Genomic DNA, 18,620 nt, shown 5'->3' with positions numbered 1-18,620 from the left:
CTCCTTCTCTTAACTTTGCTCCTTGGTGGTGGGAAACCCCATTTGCCCCGACGTGTAAGCAAGTTAACAGCACCGTTGATCGGAGGCCCGGTCGTTTTCCTCCATGTATAAGGGCATTGCTGTGTGCAAATCCAAAGGTTGGCCACTGCTGACAGCCGCTCTCTCCTTCCCACAGCCAGTGGTTCAGCGTGCTGAGTCAGGTCCACGCGTCCACGGACCAGGAGATCCGGGAGATGCACGATGAGCAGGCAAACCCGCAGAATGCCGTGGTGAGTGACCATCCGTGGGGTGGAAGTGATGCCCTGAGGGACGCGAGGGAGCTGGGAATTTCTAGGCAATCTTTATTTTTAAAGGAACAGTATAGTAATTAAAGATTAAAACAGGAATATTCTGGCTAAAAAATCATACATAAGAACAGAATAAATTATATATTAGAAGTAGTAACAAACCATTAAAAGAACAAAACAAAAAAATCCCAATTTTTACCAAATCATGGGAGCACAGTACACTTTTCTTACCAGGACTTAGAGGATTTTGAATGGCATTCTGTCTTCATCTGTCCCAGACACATATACAGAACCATAGAAATCTTATTTTAGAAATAAAGTCTTATCTTTTCATAAGAAAAACTTAACATCAAAGTTTCTTAGCAGAATAAATGTAAAATTTAGTGACAGGTCTTAGTCTAAATTAGAACACTTGTATTATCGAAAGAAGTTCGTAGACACTCCTCGCTGAAGGCATTTTAAGAAAAAGACAGAAAGATTAATTTATAATTTTTCTAATGAGTGACCTGTATCATCAGCCTGGAAGCTGTCTGTATTCACTAAATACCTTCCTTAGGTAACTATCATGTTGCAGTTAACACAAAAAGGAGCCTTTTGCTGGCCTGCTTGGAGGGTCGTGATCTGGGGGTCTTAAGGCACAGAGCTCTGTACCTGAATGGTTCTCTCACGCTCTCTACTTTCTGCTCCATCTGTTCCAGGGCACACTGGACGTGGGGCTCATCGATTCTGTGTGCGCCTCTGACAGCCCCGACAGGTGAGCTCAGAAGTGACTTTTAACACAAGTAATTGGTTACCTGCATGCACTCACATCTCTCTCTGCTTTTCTGGGCCACCTTCCTCTGTATGGGGCTGTGAGAATGCTCTAAGCCGCATGTTCCCACCGGGTCAACCTCAGCAATCCACAGTCTTCGTTCCTGGTACCCAGTTTTACATCATCTGAAAGTTTTCCTCTTCGTGTCTCTTTGGGAGTGCTGGGGGAGATAGTGAAAACCTAATGTAGACAGTCCATTAAAACAATAAAAAACACATGTAGGAGAAATAGTCTTTATTTGGAAACAGCACAAACTCAGGATTTATACAGGGGGAAAATGCCTGTGTAGGAAAACAGTGTTTTAGCACAGAATTCCAGAAAGGGTGTAGCTCCCCTTCCTAAACTTAATAATGAATTCAAAAGATTGTTTTTTAATATTTTTATTGATTTCAGAGAGGGAGAGGAACCTGCCACACGTGTGTCAGGCCAGTCAATACCCAGAGCCCACATTCTTACTCTGATGGTGGCATTCCTGCCTCATCAGTGTCTGTCTGCTCCCAGCCCTTTCACTCCCTCAGGCTGGGCCTATGAACCATGCTTAGAACTTCCATCTGTGCTCCGGCTTTCTCCTCCTCAAATGCCCACTTTTCTCCCTTCCCAACTGTAGACAAATCTTTGTTGCTGAGGAGCACCTGTCTTTTTCTGCCTGCTACACTCTTGTTAATCTTCCTCACTTTTCCTTGAACTTTCGCTGCCACTTAACTACAGTGAACTTGCAAGACAGGCAGTAACTAGCTGACACGTTAGATAGAGGAATTGGTATGAGCAAGGATCTGTGAGAGGCTCCAGGCGCTGAGGGGGAAAAAGTAAATTCCCATTATTATGTTACCCCTGACTGGGAAATGAGCCCTTGTTAGATTGCTTTGAAAACAGGGCCCAGTGGCTTTTTGTACCCGGCATAATGAAGTGTATCAGATATTCCGTTTGCACCTTTTTACTGATCTTCTTCTAGTACTGGTGTCTGACATTTCATTACCGACCCACAGAAATATTATGCAGGGCAGGACCCAGAGGCAGGAAGAAATTTACTTTGGAGAGGCATCAAAACAAAATTTTCCCCCACGGTCACCTTAGGTAGCCTTCCCGGAACCCAGTTGCATCTGGAAAGTTTTGCATGAAGACATGTGTTCCCTTCCAGGGCCCTCAGAATGTGTCGTTCCCAGTGAAAAGGTTAATGATGCATAAAATAAATCCTGCGGAAATGAGCAAGGCCTGCCGTCCTTACCGTAAAATACAAGTAGCGCGGCCGTTTCTGTCCCCATTGACCCATAAGTCCGGAGAAAGGTATTCGGTCCTGGTTCACTCAGAGGTGATGCTCACCGTCGAGCTAAGAGGCTTTGCTCCCTTCTCGCCCTGTCGCTCAGGCCCAACTCATTTGTGATCATCACGGCCAACCGGGTCCTGCACTGCAACGCCGACACGCCGGAGGAGATGCACCACTGGATCACGCTGCTGCAGCGGTCCAAGGGCGACACCCGGGTGGAGGGCCAGGAGTTCATCGTGAGAGGTGACTGCCAGCGACACGTTCCTTTTCCCCGGACTCCTGCTTTCACGTGCATGGATGTCTGCAGTATTTCCATTTGAGCAGCTTTTCCCAGTTATTTACTGGCTAAAAATAAGACAGAAATGATCATGGTCCTTCCTAACAAATCATCTTTTAGCATCGTGCAGATGATTACCTGGTATTTGGCGTTTCTCTTCCTAGCTCTCGATTTACACTCTCCTCTTGCTCTCCAGGGTGGTTGCACAAAGAAGTCAAGAACAGCCCGAAGATGTCTTCGCTGAAGCTGAAGAAGCGGTGGTTTGTGCTCACCCACAACTCCTTGGATTACTACAAGAGCTCGGAGAAGAATGCTCTGAAGCTGGGAACCCTGGTCCTCAACAGCCTCTGCTCGGTTGTCCCCCCGGACGAGAAGGTTTTCAAAGAGACAGGTAACTGGGGCCGTGTGCTCACAGCAAGCGGGGCCTGAACCAGACGCATCAACTCCTAAGAGTTCTGGGTCTGCTCGGGGCAAAGGAATGAGATTCCTACCAAGAGCGTGTGCTTTTTTTTTTTTCCTCAAAAAGAAGCTCTTTTCTGGCTGACTTATCTTCTGAGGCTGTCTGTGCTTAGGTATGTGAACAGTTAGTATTTAAACCATCGTAAAGAGGTCTTGATTGATGGAGTTGCAGAAAGAGTCTTCTAAGGACAGTAGCATGTTAAGCCCATGAAGATGGTCCTACAGGAAGCTTTCTTTTTATTTGCTTGAGTTTCGTTGTTTTTATCATTGTGCCACGAGAGTCAGAACGCAATTCTGCCAGTGAATGTAACTCAAATAAAATAGAGGGTAGGCTTAGTTTTTTTCTTTTCAGTATTATACAAAATAGCTCTAGGCTTATTTTGATTTTTGTTGCTAGTTGTGATTTTGTGCTCCTTTAAAAATATAACTATTCTATGTAAGAAATACCAATATGTTTTTAGTTAGTTACTCTATTCCAAGTTACAGCTTGTTTTGAGCACAGAAACGGCTTACTTATTAGCACAGGTGTCTTCAGGGGAGAGTCTGAGAAGGGAGAGGAGAACAGGGAGGGAGAAGGAGAAAGCTTTGGGCAGTTTTCTCTCTGTTCACAGAGCCGTGAAAGGGGCTTAGTTTATGGATTTTTCATCCAGATCAAATGTTACAATTTGCACATTTAATTCTGGGTTTATTAGTTTATGTTTGTCTTCCTCTCTCACTGTGAACTCCTCCTGTCTTTTGGATACCTAGGCACCCAGTGCAGGGCCAGGCACCTGTCCGAGTTCATAAGTGGTTATTGAATTAAGCAATTAAAGGGGCTCAGGTGGAGATGATGTAGGCTGGACTCCTGGGACCCTGATGCAGGAGCGTGGCCTTGGCCGCAGAGGTCAGCGCTGATGTGTGTGCGATGCGTCTGTTACAGGCTACTGGAACGTCACCGTGTACGGACGCAAGCACTGCTATCGCCTCTACACGAAGCTGCTCAATGAGGCCACCCGGTGGTCCAGCGCCATTCAGAATGTGACGGACACCAAGGCCCCCATCGACACGCCCACCCAGCAGCTGATTCAGGACATCAAGGTAGGGTGGACCCGAGCCCACCCGGTGGTTCAGAGTCGCTCCCAGGTTGTCACCTTTAGGACATCCAGGCATCAGCATTAGTCAAGCTCCATTTTTATTCCATAATCAGAGCTAACTCTTGGTAAATTTTGTGTTTGCATAGCCCTGCCTTTAGGAACCTAAATGTGAGATTTTAGGCGAAATTTCATGCTAAAATATTTTATCTTTACGGGATGTTTGATGTTGCTGCTCAGGCAGACCTGACTGCTGGCTTCTAGGCAGAGGGACGGTGGTCTGTGGTTTAGAGTTAGGTTCCCCATCACAGTGGCGGGAATTGCATTGGGAACGACATGCTATGCCAAAGGTGCAACTTCAGCCCTGAGTTGGGGACCTTCTAGGAGTAACACGATAATTCTTCTCTTAACTATGTACAGTGTCTAGACCAGTGATGGCGAACCTATGACACGCGTGTCAGAGGTGACACGCGAACTCATTTTTTTGGTTGATTTTTCTTTGTTAAATGGCATTTAAATATATAAAATAAATATCAAAAATATAAATCTTTGTTTTACTATGGTTGCAAATATCAAAAAATTTCTATATGTGACACGGCACCAGAGTTAAGTTAGGGTTTTTCAAAATGCTGACACTCCGAGCTCAAAAGGTTCGCCATCACTGGTCTAGACCGCACAGGTGGATTCACAGAGAGCCCGGGGTGGTCTAGAAAACTTGGAGACTGTACCAGGGGCCCCCAAACTCACAAAAGCTCCTGTCCTCAGACCAGCAGTGATCGTGTTAAGTTGCCATTTCCTGTGTGTAAAGATGAGCTGCTCAGTAAGTGTGTGTTGAATGAATGAACACACAATTAAATGGCCGTCGTGCATGAGGATTACTGTGCTCTTCATCCTGGGAGGGAGACAGACATGGGTATTCAGGTTGCATTGCTCACCCAGCTGGTCCCTGGTGCAGAGACAGGTCAAAGAATTATTTTTACTGCTGTTCCTCCATGTTGTCCATGCAGACAAATTCCCAACACGAAGGAAAGAGCTGGAGCTGATTCTAAAATAATAGTGAGATGGGTATTTATTTACTGATTAGCTGGCCCGGCTGGAGTGGCTCAGTCGGTTGAGCTTCATGCGGTGCACCAAAAGGTTGCTGGTTTGATTCTGGGTCAGGGCACATAACTGGGTTGCAATTTCAATCCCCGGTCAGAGCACGTATGGAAGGCAACCAGTCGATGTTTCTCTCTCACATCAATGATGTTTCTCTCTCTCTCCCCCTTCTTCTCTCTAAGCATGTCCGCAAGTGAGGATTTTGAAAACAAGGAAGTTAGCACATTGGATGGAGGAGGCAAACTCAGCCTTTGCACACGTGGAAAAGGGTCTCATATTAGTAGTATGTTAATGACCCACCAAATTCAAGTCAGCCTCTTGGTATCAAAGTTATCTGTTTCCTGGGTGTTGGAAGCTAAATTCCACCGATTGTGTTATTATCCAAGACTCTGCAAAGCTTTCTGTGGAGCCCAGGATGCGGGATACTAATAACTTTATTTCTAGCCTTAAATTTTTTTTTTTGAAGCTGTCTTTTAGATCGGAGTAAAAAAATGCACATATCAGCTGAACTTTCTCTTCCAAGCTTTATCTAGTCTTCCAGTCTCTTTTTTTTTTTTTTTTTTTTTAATATATTTTATTTATTTTTTACAGAGAGGAAGGGAGAGAGATAGAAAGTTAGAAACATCGATGAGAGAGAAACATCGATCAGCTGCCTCTTGCACACCCCCTACTGGGGATGTGCCCGCAACCCAGTTACATGCCCTTGACCGGAATCGAACCTGGGACCCTTCAGTCTGCAGGCCGACGCTCTATCCACTGAGCCAAACCGGCTTTGGCTAGTCATCCAGTCTCTTAATTAATTTGAAATCAGGCATTCAAAGAGTACTAGAATTTTCCAAATGTGAAACTGTGCTTTTCAACAAACTAGACAAGCTGCTCTAATTAAGTCCATACCACTTTAAGTAAAGTTTTTCCTACTTTTAATCGGGTGTTACTGACAAAGTTTCATAGTGGAAATGGAATTACCAGGGTAGAGCGACTCATTGGCTCCCCTCCAACTCTTCTGTGTATTTAAAGTCATAAAAGTGACTGGCTGTTTCGCATCCCATATGGACATTTTAGGAGCATAAATACATGATGAATTTCTGTGAGCAGATCTCTTAAATTTCAGGAGTGAGAGAGAAGGCAGGCACATGGAAAGACAGTCTTGCTACTCCTGTAGCTTTCAGGTAGAGAGAGAGTGCAAAAGACAAATTAAAGAACTAGCAACATGCATTTTAAAATGAATTATAGGTCAAGGTACATGGTTTGGCTAAGCGACAGCTAAATAATTAGCAAGAGAACTTTAAATTTATGTTTTAAGTCTGCATCATTTCAGGGGGAATCTTTTAAATAACATGGGAGCGTATATGCGTATGAAACGAAGAGAAAGAGCGATGTAAGGCAACTAGTGGTTGTGGCTTGTCTGCAGACACAGACTGGGGTCTCTTCGGGCTTCCAGTTACTAAAGCTGGGTTTCCACCACCACCCTGGGTGTGGTGGACAGTGTAGACTTTGGAAACACATTGGTGTGTAGGAGAACACAGATGCGATAATGTTTTGGGCTTGCTTTGTTTTCCAGGAGAACTGCCTGAACTCGGACGTCGTAGAGCAGATTTACAAGCGGAACCCCATCCTCCGGCACACCCACCACCCGCTGCACTCCCCGCTGCTGCCCCTGCCCTACGGAGACATCAACCTCAACCGTGAGTCCCCGGGCCACCCACTCCAGGCACTGGTCCTGCTTTCCCCATTAACTCTTTCGCTGCATCAGCATCCCATGGTTGTAGTGGTGCGAGGACTGTTGTACTAGAAGGAAGAACTTTAAAGGAATCAGAAAATGCCAGCACTCCCATCCACGCACTCAGTCACCTTAATATCACCAAGAACGGATGCTACAGTCTTCGTTCCGATTATGGAACCAGTTGGCAACAGACCAACTTTTTTAAGTAAGAATGTTGTACAATAAAATAATTGAATTACATAACAAGACAGTTATGTAGTTATATAATTCATAAATAGTTATGACTTACAGAACATAACTTGTCCCCGTAGTTTTTATTATTATTGATTTTAGAGAAGGGGGGGGGGGAGAGAGAGAGAGAGAGAGAGAGAGAGACATTGATCATTTGCCTCCTGCACATGCCCCAACCAGGGATCGACCTGCAACCTGGGTCGAACGAACCCATGTACAGGACGATGCTCCAACTAACTGAGCCACCCAGCCAGGGCACCCTTCTGTGTTTTAACAGCTTTTTCCAGCCGATTCAAAGGTACAGAGACTCTAGTGAGCACTGCGTCATGACGTAGCCGTCTGTCCCCGCTCCTTCTTCTCATCTGCTGCTCATGTCGTCCTTCTTGGACCCCCTGGCGTGACTCCTGTTGGTTTGCTTTCCCCAGTGCTCAAGGACAAAGGCTACACCACCCTGCAGGATGAAGCCATCAAGATCTTCAACTCCCTGCAGCAGCTGGAGTCCATGTCCGACCCCATTCCCATCATCCAGGGCATCCTCCAGACGGGGCACGACCTGCGCCCGCTGCGCGACGAGCTGTACTGCCAGCTCATCAAGCAGACCAACAAGGTGCCGCACCCGGGCAGCGCCGGCAACCTGTGCAGCTGGCAGATCCTGACGTGCCTGAGCTGCGCCTTCCTGCCCAGCCGGGGCATCCTCAAGTACCTCAAGTTCCACCTGAAAAGGTATGAGCTGAAGATAGGTACTGTAGCATTTCACTGGTGTGTGGGATCCGAAAAACAAAATGAACAAGCAAACAAAGCAGAGACGGGGCATAGACACAGAACAAACCGACGGTTGCCAGAAGGGGGGGGGGGGTGGGGGGGGGTGGGCGCTGGGTGACAAAGGTGAAGGGATTGAGAAGTACAGATTGGTAGCTATACAGTAGTCAGGGGATGTAAAGTACAACCTAGGAAATATAGTCACTAATATTGTGATAATTATAAATGGTATCAGGTGGGTACTGGACCTACGAGGGGAGGAGGGATCACTTTATAAGGTATATAAATGTCTAACTACTAAGCTGTACTCCTGAAATGAATAAAATATTGATGTGCACTATAATTTAAACATTTAAAAATGATTTTTAATGAGGAAAAGGTGTGAGACGGCCTGGGCGGAGCTGTTCACGGTGTGATGGACTGTGGTTCGGATCCAGAGGACCCCCACCTAGTGGGTCAGGGACTCTGGGTCAGACTGGTGGGTTGCTGACGTGAGCTCAGAGGGAGCACAGGTAGAATTCGTCTCTCTAAGCCACAAAGGCTGCGTCAGGGACCAGGCCACTTCAGTGTAGTTTCCAATGTGTCAGAGGACATTGGATATACTTAATTACTGCAGCCATATAGAGATAGAAAGCCCCCCAGACTTGGGTACTCGTTCCGGATGAAACACTGGTAGAAACAGCCTGGTTTCGATTCTGATTAACTGTGGAAAACCGTTTTCACAGGACAGCCCAAGGCAGGACTCTCAAGTGCAACAGCCCTGCAGAGGTGGAAGGTGCTTCCAGGCAAACACTGGCTTTTGGGGTTGTTGTTGTTTGTATTTAAACTGAACCTACACAGGCTGTGCTGGGCCCCTGCTGGGAAGTGGCTGGTGTTTGCTCCATTCTCCACCAGGTGCCTGCCCGCCACCCCGAAGCAGCCCAGCTGCCAGCAGCCCAGCCGTCCCCAGTCTGGCAGTTAATCTTGTCTCCTAGGATACGGGAACAGTTTCCAGGAACCGAGATGGAAAAATACGCCCTCTTCGTTTACGAATCTCTTAAGAAAACCAAGTGCAGAGAGTTTGTGCCTTCCCGCGATGAAATAGAAGCTCTGATCCACAGGCAGGAGATGACGTCCATGGTGTACTGCCACGGCGGGGGCTCCTGCAAGATCACCATTAACTCCCACACCACCGCCGGGGAGGTGAGGGCCGCCCCGCCTCGCACCCCGTGTGATGCCTGATGCCGACTTGCTCGAGTCAGGAAAGTGGTGCACAGTCAGATCCACTGTCGTGCCAAGTTGTGATTTGCATAGTGCAGCTGCTCAGTAAACACGGGAACAAACGTAACTTGCAACCAACCACAGTGTAAAGAGATAAAAATAGGTACTGAAGATGAGTAGAGACACCAAATCAGAGTGCCAGTGGATCTGAGACAATCCCAGTCCTGTTGACCTTACAAGCAGTGGAGTGTCTTGTAGGGATTGCAGCCCTGACTCGGGCTGTCCACTGTGGCGAGGGTATCACACTTCTGCAATGAGGTGTTGATATTTCCACACGAATATCTAGAATGTTCACTCAGGTGAACACCTTTTCATTGTTTTCCGTTTTCTTGTCTCTCCTTTAACATTTAAGTAAAGCCAAAAATCATCTTGTGTACAAGATACATCGGTGGAAGTCACTGTTGTGTCTTGCAGGTTTTTTTGTGTTTTTTTTTTTTAATTTTTATAAGAATTTATTTGAGTCAAACTGACAACATGCTGGGGGCCAAGACCACGTGCACTCTCTCTCTCGGAGTTTTTGAAGCACAGGGCTTCCGTTTTCATGCGCTTTTCCTCCTTGTGTGGGTTTGTAAGACATTGGCCCAACATCTGCCCCTACCTGTGTTCTTTTTGCCAAGAAAGAGCTAATAAAACTGGTTTCAAGAGAAACAGCACCTTTGGAATTCTGGGTGGGCACACAGGACAGTTTTGGGGGGCTCTTTGGACCCTAGGTTTTGCTGGCAGCTCCCTCCGAGTTCCCAGGAAGGCACATTCTAGAAGCACAGCTCTGGGTGCTGATGGCCTCGGGCGTGTCTTGCAGGTGGTGGAGAAGCTGATCAGAGGCCTGGCCATGGAGGACAGCAGGAACATGTTTGCCCTGTTCGAGTCCAACGGACACGTCGACAAGGCCATCGAGAGCCGGACCATCGTAGCCGATGTGCTAGCAAAGTTTGAAAAGTAAGTTCCTTCTCCCTGAAGTGCCAGCCGAGTAACTAAAAGCAACTAAGAACAAGAGTGGGGGACTTGAAGTTCCATTTCCAGCCTCAGTGTGCACTGGAGTTTGTTTGATTTTATCTGTGTTGAAGCTTACTTGGCTTTTCATCTCTGCAGGCTGATTTTTTGATTCCTAGATAAAGCCACTGTCTGAGAGATGGTTCAGTTTGTCATTGTTCCTTTGCCCCATCCCTCCTGTCCCCTTTTACTCATTGCCTTGCGATTCCTGACTCGTAGGTTTTCACTTGTGCATTAGCTGTGAAACGGGGCCAGTAGATGCAAGCCAACTTAGAACTCTCTATGTCTCTCTTGGAACTCTAATTTTGATCTGTGCCTCTTCTATCCCTTTAATGGCAGAAAAGAATATTCCTGTTCCATATGAACACAGCCTCTATAATATTCATGTCAGTTTTTATAAATGTTGTAGTTTATTTGAGGGTTGGGAATGAAGAAATCGCCTTGGTTTCTTTCCTTTCTGTGGATTCAGCATAATGCTTAGCTAGCACTAACTAGACCGGGGCACTCGGAAAATACTTGTTAGCACAGTTTAGTTGAAGACTGCCTGTTTGCTCTGTTAAAGCGAGACCCGGATGAAAGCATGGCTTCCAGCTCTGGTTCAGTAGAAATCACGAGGGTTTCTGATAAGCTTCTCTATTATTGTTTTCTCACTCTCTCCATCCTCATCTGCCCACTCGGTTATCTGAGCATGGACAGGACCTCTGCATCCTTACAGAGAATAAGCCATCCGTGTACAGTCAGCCCCCGGTGGGTCACCAAGCCTGCCTCTCGTTTTGCTTCCTGAGTCTCTCTTGACTTCTGTCTGTAGGCTGGCTGCCACCTCCGAGGTGGGCGACCTGCCCTGGAAATTCTACTTCAAGCTTTACTGCTTCCTGGACACAGACAATGTGCCAAAAGACAGCGTGGAATTCGCGTTTATGTTTGAACAGGTAAAGGAACTTTTTTTAAAATATATTTTTTATTGATTTCGGAGAGGAAGGGAGAAGGAGAGAGAGAGAAAAACAAAAACATCAATGATGAGAGAGAATCATCAATGGGCTGCCTCCTGCACGCCCCCTACTGGGGATCCAGCCCACAACCCAGGCATGTGCCCTGACTGGTAAATTGAACCGGGACCTTCTGGTTCATTGTTCCATGCTCAACCACTGGCCAGGCTAAAAGGAACTTTAAGACGCAGATTCCTTTGTCAGAGGGCAGGGGTGAAACCCATTACTACTACCTTTGTAAATTAACTGCTAATCCTTAGAAATTCAACGTGGTAGTCAACTTCCATGGACAGAGTCGGCTGCTTGTAGATGAAACTTATGCCCATTTTAGTTGAACTCCTGGGCCAGGAGCTGTTCTAGTTGGGCTGAGAGACCATCAGGAATAAAATACACGTGTTAGATGGTATCCGTGCTAGGGAAGCAGCGAAGCAGGGTCAGGGTACCATTGTCATTGACGGCTTCGTGAGCCAGGCGGGCATCCCATGTCTGCCCCTAACGCTGTGACCGCTCCTTTCAGGCCCACGAAGCCGTCATCCACGGCCACTACCCGGCCCCCGAAGAAAACCTCCAGGTGCTGGCGGCCCTGCGGCTGCAGTACCTGCAGGGGGACTACTCGCTGCACAGTGCCGTCCCGCCCCTCGAGGAGGTGTACTCCCTGCAGAGGCTCAAGGCCCGCATCAGCCAGGCCACCAAAAGCTGCGCCCCGTGTGAGCGGCAGCGGCGGACCAGCTTCCTGGAGGGCACGCTCAGGCGGAGCTTCCGCACGGGCACGGGCGCCGTGGTCCGGCAGAAGGCGGAGGAGGAGCAGATGCTGGACATGTGGATCAAGGAGGAGGTCTCCGCTGCTCGCGCCAGCATCATTGACAAGTGGAAGAAGTTTCAGGGGATGAGCCAGGAGCAGGCCATGGCCAAGTACATGGCCGTGATCAAGGAGTGGCCTGGCTACGGGTCCACGCTCTTTGACGTGGAGGTGAGAGCCGGCTGTTGGGCGGGTGCGTGGGCAGTGGCTGCTCCAGGGACCAGGCTGTGTCCGGGGACATAGATCAGTGTGCCCATGGCCAAGTGCGCACGGAGGGAGGATGGGTCGCAACACTGCTCCCTTTTACCCTCTTTCCTTAGAGCCCCCAAATTTTACCCTTAACACACCCACCCACTAAAGGTTTTTTTTTTCTTCTTTATAGTAAATGCTTTTTTAATAATAGGAGTGAGTGAAAAATTAAGATGTCACCTATTCTGAAATAACTTCTTTCTTATGGAAGCTACAGATCCAATAAAAAGTGCTGGTAGAAATGCATTGTAAAATCTAAAAAAAAAAAAAAATAGAACTATGTATTCAAAACTTTGGATAGACTTGGATTATTTTACCTTTTTTATTTTTTCCCCATGACTATTTTTAGGGAAGAATTTCTGTTTCATAATTGGAATCCAGCCATTGAATTTTTCTCTTTTGTTAAAGTAGACCATTTATTTAAAAAAAAAACAAAAACACCTTACTGATGGTTTAGATCCAGGCTTGGCCAACTGCAACCTGAGGGCCAAACCATGCCTGCCTCTTTTTCTTTTTTTAAATAAAGTTTTATGGGAACACAGCCATGCTCATTCCTTTATATATCTTTGGCCACTTTCACATTAAAGTGGCAGAACTGAGTGGCTGTGGGAGAGACCATGTGGCCAATAAGCCTGAAATATTTACTGTCTGTCCCTTAACATAAGCTTACCAGTCCTGGGTCCAGATGGGCTTCCATTTTTCTTACCACAATTCAGGATGTTATCTGATAACCTGTAAGTGAGAGTGTAAACATCTAAAGATTGATTTTATATTTCAAGATCCCTTCATGGCTTTTCATGGGATGCTGTCTTTGGTTTGGTTGGTTGGTTGGTTGGTTGGTTGGTTGATTGGATTATGTTGGTTTTTGAGTATAAATCAGGTCCTTTGTCCAAGTGGCTCCTCTTGGTGTCACTCGTGTGTGTGCTGGTGTCACTGTACTGGTTCGGATCAGCCCCTGTTGTTTTCCCTACACTGGGGCTCCATTTTCCTCCCCTGATCCCTGTGGGAAAGTCTGTCATTACCCAGTGAGATCGGCCACTGCAGCACAGCAGGCCACTGCTGCTCCCTGTCAAGACATGTGTTGTTCACAAGGAGCCAAAACTGTTCAGCACAGAGTGATTTAAAGAATGTCCCTCTGTGGTCCTAGACTTTGTCAGAGAGATGCCATTTCTCGTGTTTCCGTTCCCTGGCCTAACTGGGCATTGCCTGTGTTCAGCATTCTGTGCAGAGGCTGCCTGAAAGCCTGTCTTGTTTTCTGGGTGCTGTGCTTCTAATTGCTTCCTGATCTAACCTTAACACTGACTCTTGTCCCCAGTGCAAGGAAGGCGGCTTCCCCCAGGACCTGTGGTTGGGCGTCAGCGCAGACGCTGTCTCCGTCTACAAGCGTGGGGAGGGGAGACCCTTAGAAGTCTTCCAGTATGAACACATCCTCTCTTTTGGGGCCCCCCTGGCCAACACGTACAAGATCGTGGTGGATGAGCGGGAGCTGCTCTTTGAAACCAGCGAGGTAAGAGGCAAACGATGGCCTTGAAAAAATAGAAAAACAATCCGCCATTTCCTGATGCCTTTGAGAAATAGTTTTATTTGAGTATTTCTCACTAAGGCATGGGAAAGCACAGTGTGACGGTCCCTACCCAGCTTCAGGTTCCTCCCAGGCTGAAATCTGATAATCCCAAATTTCTTCTGTATACCTCTGCAACAGAGAAACCTGGTTCCCTTGTATCAGGGAGGAAAGGAAGAGAGAGAGAAATGATACAGATGTTCAAGAAGAAAAACATCATTTGGCGATAGTCTTGTGAAGATTAGTGGATGCTGATGGCAGCGAGTAATAGCAGTAACACTCGGCTCTGTGGTGTCCACAGAGCAGGAGCAAGGCAGGGATGTGGCCATCCTGGGCAGAGCTAATTCTGGCTCACAGTCATCAAAAATGCCTGAAATATGTGTGCTGTCCGCTCCAAAGCTTACACTGTAATAATAATGATACAAGAAGCCTGTTGAAGTCTCCACATAGGGAGCTGCCTACGAGCGGAGGCAGGGAATGGAGATGAATCTCCGCTGCCAGTCTGGCTGTTAAGTGCTGAAGAGGAGGGGCTTGAAGGAGCAGTCAGGCCAAGGATGTGATGCAGGAGCTAGATGAGGCCGACTGAGATGGAGAGAGGTGGGGGGCTGTTGCCTAGAGTGTCTTGGGTGCCAGGCTGCAGGGTTTGGTCGACTCCAGTGGACAGCGGGGAACTGCGCTGAGGTCTTTGTGCTTGAAGTAAGGACAGCGATGACAAGCAGTGATGTGGGATGGGATTGGTTGGCAGGAAAGAGAGAACCGGGAAGTGGAAGCCAGTGAGGATGTCTTAGCAGGGATCCAGGCCAGCCATGAGAAGCGATGGGCCAAAGGGGAGGGAGGAGCTAATTTGAGCTCGCACAGGCATGGAGCAGAGCGGGCCGCCTGCCGCTCTCTGCCCGTCCCTTGGAGTCTCAGTTCTGTTTTCTCAGTTGCACCATGAGGCGTTGACTCGAACTATACAGTGCAGTCTTTCACAGCCATGATTGTGGGCTCTGTCGTTTACCCTTACTTTAAGTAGGTAGAGAAAGCCCAGCCCTGGTGATACCAACTTTAGCATCATCAGGTTTATTTGTTTGTTTTTAATGTGCAAAGTCCGACGATTTCACATTAAACAAAATTGTCGTTTTTGCCTGCAAGAACCACCAGGTGGTGCACACTGTTTGGAAAAGCCACAGTTCCCCTGCTCCCTGACTAGGAATAGGTAAAAGCAGGTAAACTTGTGGCTACATACAAAACTTGAGCTGTGGATTTGCACAGCACGCTGGTGGTGGCTTTTCCTGGGAGGACGTGTGGTTGTTGGGCTGGGCCCGCTGGCCCGGCAGAGACTGGTGACCCTGTGCCGATCTGCTTCCCGGGCAGGTGGTGGACGTGGCCAAGCTCATGAAAGCCTACATCAGCATGATCGTGAAGAAGCGCTACAGCACCTCGCGCTCCGTCAGCAGCCAGGGCAGCTCCAGGTGAACCCAGGCAGGAGTCCGTGTGTCTTCAGTCTCTGAACATACCCCCCTCTGGTCTGGGCCGGTCCCTGCGTGCCAAGCCCAGGGCAGAGCTGCCAGGCCCTCTGGAAGCCTCCGGAAGGGAAGTGTCTCCGAGGGACCTTTCGCCCCGTCCACTTCAGTGATCCTGTATGAAGCTGTCAACCTTAACCCGATTTCCAAAGCTTTACTACTCTTAGATGACTTATGCCTTAACAAAGAGAGAGGAAACATACCCACGCCGCCGCCAAAGCAGCCAGAAGTGCCTTAACTTGTGGAGCAACACTCACGGACCTTCACTGTGCTACTGAGGGGAATGCTCCCCGCCTTGTTGGGGAGACTGGCAAAGCCTGGAAGTGGGGGGGCATTTATCCATCAACTATGCACTAACCTCCCCGCCTGATTTCCCTACTTTGAGGGAAGGTGAGGGAGTGGGGAGGGGGACGGGGAGCAGAAGGGGACAGTGTATTTTAGTCGGAGTGCTGCTGGCAGCCTTCCCGGAAGATGCGTATTAACTTTTTTTTCTTTGTTTCATCTTTTAAGTATATGTGCTTGCTTGTGCATGCATGTGTTCATAAACCCATCACTTTAATCATTGTCTCAAGAGTATTAAAAGCAAAGGGAAAAAGGAAGTGCAATGGTGTAAACAGTCTGTCTGTATATTTTAATAGTTCAGAGTTATAGTCTCCAATTGTTACTTTATAAGGTGGTGATATTAACAGACCGAATCCCAGATTTCCCCCCGTTTTGCTGTATTTCGAAAGCCGCATTTGGACTCAGTTTTGTTATTCATGTAGCAAAGTCTGCATTCTGTGTCTGCTGTGTTATAAACAGATATGCAGCCTGCAGATAACTGTATTTATAAACCACTCTTAAACAGCTGGCTCTAGGGCTGTTTTTAGAACTATATGAAGTCTTTTTGGAGTCTTGAGTTTCTAAAAGATTTAAGTCAAAAAATGTTTTTTTGAAAGTTAGCTCATATGGCTCCGGGTAGATCACATATAACCACGTGGAATACTGGGAGAAGTGCTGTACTCCCCAGAGGTGAACTACGTGTGCAAGTCTTTAAAGCAGTGGTTCTCAACCTTCCTAATGCCTCAACCCTTTAATACAGTTCCTCATGTTGTGGTGACCCCCAATTTCATTGTTACAAATTGAACATAATTAAAGCATAGTGATAAATCACAAAAACAATATGTAATTATATATGTGTTTTCCGATGGTCTTAGGCGACCCCTGTGAAAGGGTCGTTCGACCCCCAAAGGGGTCGCGACCCACAGGTTGAGAACCGCTTCTTTAAAGGACCCTGACATTAAATGCTGAGGCTTTACTATAATACACAAATTTTATCTCAAGTTTATAATGGTGGTCTGAAAAGGCGCCTGTAAATAAATCAGCATTTGTGACCAGAAGAAAAATAATCTGGTCTTGGACTTTTATATTCATATGGAAAAGTCGTAAAGCCTTAGGCCAACTAAGTCTACCCACAAAGAAAAAAATAATGCCTTATCCCTCACGGACAGCCGTGTGAAAGTGAAATCATCGTTTGTTGGCTGCAAGAAAGTCTGACAATAAAAGATATTAGCTAATGTACAGTGTGCTTTCTTTATCCGAGCGGCTCTCAATTCATGTGGGATCTTGTTTTTTTATTGGTTTGGGGTTTGAGGCTTTGGGCTTCAGGGTGCCTCAGCTGTGTGTTTCATGCCCTTGGTCACTGGTCTGAAAACAGACGTGTAGATGTCTCGACTGCTCTTGTAGGCACGGAGCATGACTCCAAGAAAGCTGAGAAGGTAAAAGCAGGGTTCGAGGAAATCACAGGTGAAGGGCGGTGGACCTTGAGCTGGTCTGGCAATATGGCAAAGGAGAAGGAGGGCCCCGAAGGAGGACAGGCACAGGTGTGGAGGTGGAGATGGCATGCAGCAGGAGTCAGGGCCATGCTGCCCTGGCCCCAAGTAGCATCTTCATGGATCTCACATGATTCCACCTTTGTGCCCCTCAGCCCCCCATAAATGCTATTCTCCATAGACCAGACGCCCAAAGGGATCTTTATAAAACACAAATCCAAATATATGCCTCTCCTACTCAAACCTATTACTCTCTCCCCAAAACGGCAATCTGTACTACAGTACCCTGTGTTTTGCCCTGTCTGCCTCGACCCTGGTTTCCTGCCACTCCACCTCCCTCCTACTTCAGCCAAACTGACTGACTCAACAGCACACACACTCATTTCATCCTTACTTTATCAGCACCCCTCAAACTGGGGTATTAGCTGCCCAGCAGTGAGGATGGTAACTGATGTCTCCTGGTGAAACCCGGTGTCTGTACTCAAGAAGACGAGAGCGGTAATTCCCGGAACCCGGAGCCCCGGCCACGATGCTCGGGTGAGGGTTCATCAGGGATTCTCCAGGGGGAAATCGTCCTGCTTCGTGGTGTTTGCTGGTTTCCGTGGTGTCGGTGTTCCCGCCGTGGCTCATTTCAAGCTCCAAGGAGACGTCAGTGTGTGCAGAGTTGGAACAAGATGCGTGGTCGGACCCGTTGCTGGAGGGAGCTTGGCCCTGCATACCACGGAAAGGCGGCACCAATAAGTAATTTTTCAATTAAAAAAGAAAGTCATCTTCAGAAGAAAATGTCTTAAGTGAAAAGGACACGCATGAAGCTTTAAGTACTTTGGGGAGGAAAGTTACATGAGAAAATTGAAGAGGTTTCAAAGTATATACTTGGTTCCTATCTTTAGTTTTCCCAGGAACTTTGTTTTCTCTTTCAAGTAATAACAGGATTAGAGTTGATTTGCAGTTTGAGACATAAACAGGGTCTGTTACCCCTGAGGCACCCAGATGTTTGCTTAGTGGGAGCCAGTTGCCTGATGAGAGTTCTCATGATTCCTCATGACCCGCCAGAAAAGAAAACGAGTCGTTCCTGTAATTTTGATCTCGTGGGGGAATTGTTCTCCACACGCTTACTTTATAACTTGACATTGAAGTTTCATAGGCCTCGTTATTAGAGGTAACCCCAAGGATCAACACCAACCATAGCCATTTAACTTTTACTACATATTTACTAGATACTTGCTGTTCAGATTTTTAAAATATATATTTCTGTGGGGTTTGCCAATGAACCATAAGAACCATAAGAGCCTCATTGGGGGTAAAAGATATAAATATATGAAACTAGAAGTTGATTGTATCATAGCAAGAGGGCAAGGAGGAGAGTTTTCAAAGGAGAATACTGCACTAAAAAGGAAAAAACAAAACACAGATGCAGATTTGCAGTGAGAGCACATGCCAGTGGCACAAATGAATGAAGAAAATCCATGAGGCAAAAATG

The 18,620-nt window shown here is 47.1% G+C and overlaps 1 protein-coding gene across 1 annotated transcript in view; it reads left to right on the top strand.

Moving 5' to 3' along the window:
* Positions 1-16,885, top strand: part of MYO10 (myosin X) — a 203,966-nt gene extending 187,081 nt beyond the window's left edge. The window contains exons 29-41 of the mRNA XM_070411924.1: positions 176-269; positions 986-1,041; positions 2,463-2,605; positions 2,836-3,030; positions 4,018-4,175; positions 6,828-6,951; positions 7,646-7,943; positions 8,954-9,161; positions 10,039-10,175; positions 11,038-11,158; positions 11,733-12,185; positions 13,579-13,770; positions 15,181-16,885. Coding sequence (XP_070268025.1) covers positions 176-269; positions 986-1,041; positions 2,463-2,605; positions 2,836-3,030; positions 4,018-4,175; positions 6,828-6,951; positions 7,646-7,943; positions 8,954-9,161; positions 10,039-10,175; positions 11,038-11,158; positions 11,733-12,185; positions 13,579-13,770; positions 15,181-15,282 — 2,281 coding nt within the window. The 3' untranslated portion in view covers positions 15,283-16,885. The remainder of the gene's footprint in view (positions 1-175; positions 270-985; positions 1,042-2,462; positions 2,606-2,835; positions 3,031-4,017; positions 4,176-6,827; positions 6,952-7,645; positions 7,944-8,953; positions 9,162-10,038; positions 10,176-11,037; positions 11,159-11,732; positions 12,186-13,578; positions 13,771-15,180) is intronic.
* The last annotated feature ends 1,735 nt before the right edge of the window (positions 16,886-18,620 follow it).

Source organism: Myotis yumanensis, unplaced genomic scaffold, assembly GCF_028538775.1.
Source record: "Myotis yumanensis isolate MYYU_CA2020_CCGP unplaced genomic scaffold, mMyoYum1.0.hap1 SCAF_4, whole genome shotgun sequence".
Classification (NCBI taxonomy): domain Eukaryota; kingdom Metazoa; phylum Chordata; class Mammalia; order Chiroptera; family Vespertilionidae; genus Myotis; species Myotis yumanensis.
The sequence above is the reverse complement of the archived record's forward strand: the minus strand, read 5'-3'. Positions and strand labels throughout refer to the sequence as shown.